General features: G+C 44.9%; 1 protein-coding gene across 1 annotated transcript in view; it reads right to left on the bottom strand.

The window, feature by feature from the left end:
* Positions 1-3,530: 3,530 nt before the first annotated feature.
* Positions 3,531-10,102, bottom strand: part of LOC147440709 (multifunctional methyltransferase subunit TRM112 homolog A-like) — a 44,424-nt gene continuing 37,852 nt past the window's right edge. Inside the window, exons 2-3 of the mRNA XM_086482556.1 lie at positions 3,974-4,063; positions 3,531-3,882 (exon numbers count right to left, since the gene is read on the bottom strand). Of these exons, the coding sequence (XP_086338682.1) occupies positions 3,781-3,882; positions 3,974-4,063 (192 nt within the window). The 3' untranslated portion in view covers positions 3,531-3,780. The remainder of the gene's footprint in view (positions 3,883-3,973; positions 4,064-10,102) is intronic.

Below are 10,102 nucleotides of genomic sequence, written 5' to 3'. Positions count from 1 at the left end.
ATAGGATCTACTCTACCAACCCTCAAAAGGTCCAATCAGTCTTGAACCGAAGACCTATTACTCAAGGTAACCTGTCTACCACCCTTTGCTTCAATACCATTGGACACACAAAAAAAAGTGAAAAGAAAGAGAGGGTGAGAGGAAGGCATGACTGGATCTATCTTTATGTCTAACTTTAAGCACATTTAATATGACTTTAAATTTTGTGCCTTCCTTACCGATGATTCTTGCATGGAAAATTTGCAACTTAATACATTATCTCCATGTGAAAATTTATCTTCCCTTGAATGCTTCTTCTTTATTCATAGCTTATATTGAATGGGTGTTTCCCTATGTATCATAGAAAAGCTATGAAACTTAATGCATGAATGCAAGGTTGTGTTTGCTTTAAAAGGTTATAGAATCAAAAGCCATCTTAAAATACTAACGCATCAACTTTAAGAAATGAGTCGTATCTATATTCAACAAGCAATATCATACATCACTCCTGTAACTACTGTACAATTTTTAACTTTTTGTGTTTTTTGAATCCATAAAAGGAGGCTTTAAAAACAAGAAGGAGCGCTTTGTTTTTAATTATATGACTTAGTAGACATGATATCACATTGTTAGCTACTACCAACACCAAAATTGACGTCCCATAAAACCTATGCATAATTTCCAATTATAAGAGAGTTAATTTTTATAAATGCCTAAAGTGCTATAGACATGAAAATAAAGGATAAGAAGACATACTACCAAAAATAAGCCATGAAAAAGATGGAAACAAACACTATTCTTGGTCAAACTTTATACAAAGTTCCATTCTCACTCGATGAGAACACTACAAGTGTGTAGCTAAGTTATAATGCAAGATCACATTTTTGTTATTCAAATAGAAACTTGTGTAGCAGTATAGGCCTCGATTGTTTGCGTGTATAGATGTAAGCCAAGTGTATAGATTTACAGACATAAAATAAAAAAAATGTCTCAAGCAAAGTCCAACTTCTAATCATTTGCTTAACCGATCTGTGCTAATATGTAAGCATTCCAAGTTTCCAAAAGAAATTGCTTCAAGAATAGGCTCTCGACCGAGGTAGGCTCTGTTATGAGTCTATGGTCCTTTTTGGCCAAAGGGACAGTCGCTTTAAAGAATCTAGCATCAATCTAAATGCAATCATACAGCTTTACAATGTTCAACCTTTGCTATGAACAAATAGTTGGTGCTTTAGGAAAAAAAATTCCACTGATGTTTTCAAGGATGAAAACTCTCCTTTAAGGGAAGAGTAATGTCTAGAAAAAGGTACTAAAGGCTAGGAGCCTACAACTGAGGGCTAGGAGCCAACGGAAATATGCGTTAGAGGGATCCCTATTCCTAGTGGATGCATGGCAAGGGGTCCTAAGTATAGGGGCATAGCCGGCCTATATCAGGAGAGGCTAGGTGGAGATTATGCATCCTTAGGTCACAATTCCCTTGTTTCTTACACTATGTGTTGAAAACAAAGGCTTTATTTGTGAATTCCTTGCATTGGCAATGATGACAAGGCTGAAACCAGATTTAGGACCAACGTGCCAGCACTTTGGAGAACATTCAAGTTTTACAAATTTTATGTCTACAATGCTTGTGAAGGAGAATATTGATAAAAAAGCATCTTCACAAGGTGCATACAATTTTGAAGAGGTCTTCTACAACAAAAGAGGTAGATGTAGAAGATGAGGTGTAGTTCAAGGAAGTGGCCATGGTTGATAAAATCAAAATCAAGCAATCGACATATCTATGACCCTCGAAGGCACAATACACATGGTAGAGAAAATTACGAAGGCAAGGTGAGCCAAAAAAAAAAGTCGGAAAAAATAACACAAATAATAATAGCAGAGTATATTGGACATGTGGCAAGTAAGTCCTCTTTGAATATATGATTGCAAAGAAAGCAAAATAATTATACGAGTAGCAGGGGTGTAGATGGGCTAGAGAGGTTGATCATATTGTAGCACATGATGAATATTGTCTCTAAATGTATCTAATTTCGAAGATAATGTATGGTATGCGGATTTGGGTGCATCAAGTCCCATGGCCAATTATGGTGAAAGATTTAGGGACTTTGCAAAATCTTGAGTCCTTGAATTGAGGATGATAGTGCACATCATATTGTGCATACATGAAATCTGTCACTATCTATGACAAATTCCAAAGTCAAGTACCTTACAAATGTGTTGTATGTACAATTGTATATTAATAGACTGGCCGTTCGTAGGTAAGGTACAGTTCAAATGGTTTTGTATATAGGAGAATGCAAAAGGAATGGAACTGTGACTTGCACAAGGAAAAGATGTGGAAAATTCTTTACTCTTGACGCAGATGTGCCTAAGAGGAAACCTGCCATGCACAAGTATCCAAAGTTGGTTGCATATTTTAATATTTGGCATGAGTATATTGGCATGCAAGTGTGCAAAGGCAGAAAAAATCTTGTTATAGGTTTATTAGTGTTTAAGACGAGTCGTGGCTACAACAAGGAAAGGTGTGAGAAAGCCTAGACATGTAAGTAATAACATTTTGGAGTTGGTACATTCTGATGTATGGGGCCTTCCAAAGGCTGTATCTATGGATAGATGTAGGAGTGTATAGGTCATTTGACAACCATACAACAAAAATGTGAGTGTATCTCAAGGAGGAGAAAATGAGGCGTTTCCTCACTCTTAGATTTATAAGGATGCAGTTGAGAAACAGACATGTACAAAAGCTTGGGTCGGTTTCTAATGTCAAATATTTAAGAGGGAAAGAGTACCTCAACGACCTGAGGAATTTTTCGAAAAATCATGAAACTGAGAGGTGGTTTTTATGCAAGCATACAAGAAAAGTATGGGTATATGTCATGGAGAAGAAAAGTCGGGTGTTTACTCACTTTCAAAATTATAAAGCTTTGGTTAAAAATTAGACTAAGTACATCTCTCAATTTGGGCTCCCGGTCACTCGAATTACGAGCAGCTTGAGTTTTAGCAATCCCACAGTAAGTATCAAACCGTCACAAGTGAGAACTGTTTTGTTGTAATATTTATTTGCTTTTCCCCAGGACAAGGTGTGCAGGGTTTCGTCTCTCTTCAAATACATGGAGTTTATGGCTTGATGGTGGATGGAGGCAAAGCTTGTAGACATGTCCAATGGGTATTCTTCAAGTGCTACACTTGTTTGCTTGTACCAGAGGCTGCTGCGTAAAATTTGACTGGCTATATCATGCTTCCTCTAGGTTTCTCCTTAAAAAACTGCACCTTGAGTAGATCAGGCTGCATGACATGAAGGCAGTGATTATGAAGTTTTTCTTCCAGAGTTCCCCTTGGCATAGACCAGCTTATACACCTTTTAAAAACTCAATTATTCTCTCCCCCATCTCACAAAGTGCTTGCTTGTTGGCGCAGAAAAAATTCTCTTAAATATGGTCTTTAAGGAGAAATTTGTGAGCGAATTTGTAAGCAATAGGGGAGACTTGAACTATCTTGTAGAAAAGCAAGACACCCAAAAAAGAGACCAGGAGACGATTCGCTACTTTCACACAGAAAAGAACTGCAAAAATGCATTAAAACTTTATTGCTAACAAAAGCCTTTACAGAACTCCTTTTAGTAGGCAGGTCCTTGCACAAATCTGCTAGAATGATGGCTCACCAGAGACAGTATGCTACAAAACCCTAAATGCCAAATGGAAAACCCAAGCAGCAAGCAAGCCCTCTCTACGCACACTCTTTGCCTAGTTTTAAAAGCAACCAAGTCGTTGGCAAGCCTCCCTTTGCCTAGTTTTAAAAGCTAGTTTATACTTCATCTTCATTAAGAAGCATGTTTGGGATTCCCTTGCTGACTGGAAAGCGTCTACCTGTTTCCGGACAGATTAACACACCTTCTTCCAGGTGTACCTACACAAAGGGAATAATGCAGAACAAAATCTTTAAAGCAGACCCAAGGGTACAATCAAGCCCATCCACATACATAAATTGTTGAACAAACCTCTAGCAAAGCGTGGTGGAATCTACGAAGAAATTCCTCATCTAGAAGCATATCAGGGTCCACTTGCTCTGGGAGATCATCCACACCAAGCTGCAACAAAAACAAAATATGTAAATTTCTATAATGTGTCCCCTTAGGAAGTAAATTATGGAAATAATTTCACCCCTTCGGAGGATATTAAAGAAAATGAAACATACAGCACGCTACCACACATTAATGCTAACTTTACAGCCCCAAGTAATAGAAATTGCTCGTCTACTAATGTGTCAAAACGTTTTGGCAACTATGCTAATCTTAAGTAGGTAGTTTGTCAGTTGTGCACTGCATGGAGATTTTCACACTCAAGAGAGCTAACCATGTAAAAACGGTAAAACCTTACCTGCATCATGGATGCAAACATGACCATATGTGGGTAATTAGATGGAAGCATAGCCTGACCTGAGCCATGAGGCTCATAAAAGACACAGAGATGGAGCTCCTTTAACTAGGCCAGAAGGGTGAGCACTTAGGGGCGGACAGGGCTGTCAGAGATGGGAAATTTTGAACTGTATCACAGAGCGGCTGGGGCAGGCGGCAGGGCTGAGGGCTATAGGGTGTGTGAGACTATGAGGCCTTTTTTTATTATTCTTCTTTTTTTTTTTTTTTTTTTTGGGGGCAGGTGTGTGTGTGTGTGTGTGTGCACCAATAAGGGCCTATTGTGTGCACCAATAAGGGCCTATAGTGCATAGGCTGTGGTCTGCGCTCTCTGTCTTGGTACCACTCAGGCAATGTGGTATCCCAGCCCGGCCAATTCAGCGACAGCACACCGCCCCCCCCCCCTCTCCCTGGCCCCCAATGGGAATAGGTGAAACCCTTGTGGGGTTGATTTTTTATATGATTGGAATTGTCACCACTTATCCGTCCCGAGAACTTCGTAAATCTTGGGGACAAGGAAAAGGAAAAAAAGCCTTAGTTTTCTTTGATCCTAGAGCTACATGCTGTCACAGGCTTGGACACTCCGAGCGAGAAATTAACAACACACAAATAGAAACTTCAAAATCACTGAACTTTGAGAGAGAGAGAGAGAGAGAGAGAGAGAGAGAGAGAGAGAGAGAGAGAAGCGCGGCATAGTCCTGGCATAGTTCCGTGCCTAGAGAGGTATTGGCCCCAAAGTCTGGCAGCCCTTTCGGTATTACTTTATTATTAATCATTGCAAAGTACAACTCCCGAGGGACCTCTGCTCTCAGATGCTCTGCAGAGAGAGGCCCCAAGGGCTCTTATAAATAGTACATGGGATGCCCAAAAGCAGAGCCCCAAAATCAAACAGTTCAATAGCACTTTCACCCAAAAGCTAGCGTTGGAGATTCCAAAAAGCAACCAGCGTAATTGCAAAATCCGTACAACCTGTCACAAAGTGGTGACGTGGCATGTCCTACCGCTCGGTAGTATGATGACGTGGCATAACAGTACGACAGTGACATACTATATGGACAATGACGTGGCAGGCAGTCCGTAAGGACCCCAAAAAACACGCTGACTGGCTGCTGACGTGGCTGTACGGAAATGCCGCTGTTTTGTTGCTGCTGACGTGGCAGAACTGTACGGAATTCCACCAGTTGCGCTGACTTCTTTTTGCTGGCAGATTTTGGCCGAGTTGCTTTTGGAAGTATTGCTTTTGAGTTTACTGCTTTTGGGGCTATGCTTTTAGCATCCCTTGTAAAAATAAATAAGCCCAAGGGGGTCTCACTTCTCAAAGCATCTGGACGCAGAGTCTGAGAGCGAGCACCCGCAGGAGTTGTACTTTGCTCAAAGATTAATATAAAAGGAAGTACCGAAAGGACGCCAGTCTTTGGGGCCAATCTCTCTTGGCACAGAACTACGCCAGGCCATGTCAACTCAATAACTGTGAAGTATTTTAAGTGAATCTCTATTGTGTCGCGATAGAATCTAGACTTGGGGTGTGCAAGTTTGTTACAGTGGTATCAAAGCACGGCCGATTTCTCTTCTACCAAGAAATCGGATCCTTCTTCTCGTGGCACCTATGGATTCCGAAAAGAATTAGTCGACCCCTTTTGCCACCGCTAAGGCGAGAGGAAGCACGGAAAATTCAAGCGACTTAGCAAAGAATGAGTACGGGCCACCCCGGCGCACACAATATGAACTCAAGGAGATGCAACGTCGTCAGAGCAGGTTGACGAGTAAGCAAAGCAGATGCTTCAGTTAGTCAAGGATCCCCACTATGCAAAAATTTTGACCCAGCACTCGATAGCTGAAGTGCATACCCAGTGGTAGAAAGCCGTCGAGCCACCAATCAAACCGGCAATCAAGAAACCTCCTACTCCAGGGATGTTCACTCAAGAAGAACTCCATGATGTGGTCCAAACCCAAATCAATCAGCTTTAGGATACGAAGCAGCCATCGAAGAAACCATCGAAGAAGAAATTGAAGAAGTGCAATAAGGGAACTGACTACATCGGTTATTTGGGCCGTCAATCTTCCTTTTTTTTTCAAAGAAAAAGATCCTTCCTTTAGTTAATGAAACTAATTGCCCATAGGGCTACAACCACCTCTACTAGAGAGGGCTACAACAATCATAAGGAGAGACTCTCCCAATGAAAAAACAACATATGTACAATGAGGCTAAATCAAGAGATGGGAGGAGGGAAAAGCCACACAGGTGGACAGTAGTGCAATCTCATCACACCTTGGACCATGGTGAAGAAAGGCCAAGGGCGCCACAGTCGAAGGAAAGCCTCTCTACGCTCCCGCATGTGGTCGGAGCTGCCCTGGAGTCTCTCGAACTGTCCTCTGAGAGCATGGACAGCTCTAGCCAAAGATCTCGAACAGTCTCTGCTGGTGGTACAGGGCAAGCCTCAAAGATACGAAAGCACTTGCCCGCAAAATGAACCAGAGTGTCACACCACAAATGAGCTCCCAACACTCCTCTCTCTCATTGCACCACTCCTGTGGAGTAAGCTCTATAGCAGATTGGGGTGTAGGTCGACCCCCCTGCATCACTATCATCCTGTTGGTGGAGGACAGCTCGAACTAAAGCACCGGGCCCGTGAGAGTGGACCAAGCAGCTGCCCCCCAAGTGTACCGCCGTGCCGTGGAAAGAGCTAGCATCAACCGAAGGACACGAAGCCAAACCTGCTATGCCAAAGGACAATCCCAAAGACAATGCCAAGAACTCTCCACAAGATGGTCACAAGCTGCACATGCTGCCAAGAGACCACTATGTACAAGCCAGCTCCCAACTGCTGTAGCCCGATGTGCAACCAACCACTGGAACAAAGTAACTCGCCGCGCCTGTCTGAAGTCCCACAACCTCGGCCAGAAAGCTGACAAGAACTCAGCTGTGAGACCCTCCTCCTGCCAATGAGGTGCTGCAGCAAGACAAGCCTCTCTCTGTGCTACAAGTATGTGACGTCCCAAACGAACAGTGTACTGAAAGAAAGGGACGCTTGGATGGTCGGCTGAGGAGAAAGGGTCCCTCCAAATCCACTCTCCAAGATCCCACTGCACTCGTGCCAGTAGACAACACTCCCAAGCCCATAGTTTCCAATGGCCAGTCTCAAGAGCTGCTGGGTCAGGATCTATGACACAAGTCCTCCCACAAATGCCCTCAACATGGATCCTCTAAAAACAGCACTGCCACCTGTGGGGCCTCTACTGAAACACGGTGTAAACGACCCTCACCCTGTAGCTCGAAAAACAGGGAGGGAACAGTCCCCAAGCAAGCCCCAACTGCGATGAGAACCTCTAGTCGCGTAAAGGCTCCCATCCATCTGGGCGTTGCTGACTCGAGAGACGTGAGCCACTCTGCTGGTTCTGCCTCTGTGATGTCTTGACACATGCTCTGCATCCCTCTCATGCCCTGAAGCTGGATACTCTGAAGCTCCTCTGACAAGCCTGAAAACTGTAGCCAATATGGGACCCCAAGAAACATGAGGCCTACGACCAACCAAGTGGCCTCTCTGAGTGCTAACCATGGGGTTCCAAACCACGGGCTGTCTCAGGCGCTCCTCCGTGCAAGTAGATTGATGCTGCTCCAAGCCACTCCGCAGCTGCTCCCAGGAACAGAGCAAACTCACAGCAAAACGGTCCTCTAGCCTCCTGCTCAGGCAAACTCTGAGAACAAGGAAGAGTGATGACCTGCCAGGCCACTTTGGCCCGGGCTATCTGAGTGTCACGTCCTAATCAAAGGAAGTTCTTGATCAGCCTCTCTACCTGGCTGATGCAGGAACTCGAAAAGATCCAACAAGAAGTGATGTACCACATAGTAGCCAACAACACCTGGTTGGCCACTACAACTCTGTCTGCCAAAGAAAGTCGTGCGGAGCTCCAATGTAACAACTTCCTCCTGATGGACAGAAGGAGGGGAGCAATCTGCTGCTCCGGAGACAAGTCCAAGCCAACCTGACAACCCAAGTACCGAACTGCAGTCCCTCGGGGAATCCATCTGAAACCCTCACCTGGCATCCAATCAAGCGTAGGAGCACTACCAACCGAGAAAGCCACTGTCTTTCTCCGGTTGATCAGTGCGTCTAATGCACAAGAAAAGGTCTCAAGAGCCTGCTCCCACCTGTGAAGGTTGGCCTCTTGGCCCTCCAAGTACAAGGCTGAGTCGTCAGCAAATCAGCATGCAATAGCTCATCTCCCCGAATAGGGAGCGCTAAGCCATGTAGACCAACCTGCTGTGAAACCAAAAACCTGCTCATCGCCTCAGCATAGAACAGAAAGAGGAAGGGGACAAGAGGGCAGCCTTGTTTGACCAAACGTGTGAGCAAGAAACGATCTCCTCTACCACTTGAAAAAAGTACATGACTGTGTGCCCGTCTGTAGAGAGCTGACACACCTCTCATCCACGCATCTAAGAAGCCCATCTTGCGTAGAGTGCCCTCCAAAAAGTCCGAGTCAACTCTATCGTAGGCCTTCTCAAAATCAAGAAGAAGTATCACCAAATCCTCACCACGGAGGCGCACAACGACAAACGCCTCCCAGAAAGTAAAGACGTTGTCAAGGATACTACGCTCCTTGACAAAACCTGTCTATGTCCCATGTATGATGCTCTCTAGAAGTGGCTGAATCCTCAAACTCAGAGCCTTGGTAAGAATTTTGTAGGCCGAGTTGAGGATGGTGATGGGCCGCCACTGTCGAATCTCATCCGAGGAGCCACCCTCCTTGGGAATGAGGTAGATCAAGCCCTCACTCATGCTTTCAAGCATCTCTCCTGTGTGTAGGATATACTGAAAAGCACTGCAGAGATCTAAGCCAAGCACGTCCCAGTACTCTAAGAACAAGCTAGGAGTCAAACCATCCTCACCTGGACAGATACCACGGGGAAGTGCTCTGAGGGCCACGTGGAGCTCCTCGAACTGTAGAGGCAGGTCCAGACTCTGCCGCATCTCCTCAGTCACAAGACAAGGCATCTATGCCCACACCTGCTCTCTGCATGCATCCTGACGCTTTGACTGAGGCTCTGTTGACAGCAGGTCACGGTAAAAGAGTGTGGCAACTGCACGCATGTCCTCTGGCTCTGAAGCACCTGACCCGTCAAGCCTCCTCAACTGGCTGACCATGGCATGCGCCTGTCGTGGCCCCACTGTCTCAAAGAAAGCCCCTGTCACTCTGTCGTCCACCTGGGTCCACTGAGATGCCTGACGATGAAAAGCAAACTCCAAGTGCCTCTCCTCTGTGTTGGCAAGCTCCTAGCGAGCCAAACTATAACTGCTTCTCTAACTAAGGACTGTCTTGATACTGCTCTTGCATCCTCTGCAAGGATGCAACACCTCGTCAGAGACGCTGCTGCTACTCTCTCGTTGCAGCCAAGCACACTGTAGACTCTTGGAGAAATAGCCGACTAAGTTGAGCAAGTCGAGAGGCCACTCTCTCAGCAGGAGAGTCCTGCAAGTCTACGCCCTCTGTCCAAAGAGCCACCACTCGCTCTTTGAGCGCAAAGTCCAGCAAGACCCTCTCAGCGATGCTATAATAAAGAAATACCGAAAGGGACGCCACGTTTTGGGGCCAACACCTCTAGGCCCGGAACTACGTCGGGTCGTGTCAATTTAATTTTTAATGTTGTGAATAAGTGATTCTCTCGTGTGTCGAGCTCGATTCCAGACTTGGGGTGCCCAAGCTTGTGACACT

Source organism: Adiantum capillus-veneris, chromosome 15 (assembly GCF_014529385.1).
Source record: "Adiantum capillus-veneris isolate H3 chromosome 15, ASM1452938v2, whole genome shotgun sequence".
NCBI lineage: Eukaryota > Viridiplantae > Streptophyta > Polypodiopsida > Polypodiales > Pteridaceae > Adiantum > Adiantum capillus-veneris.
This window is presented reverse-complemented; position numbering and strand designations above follow the sequence as displayed.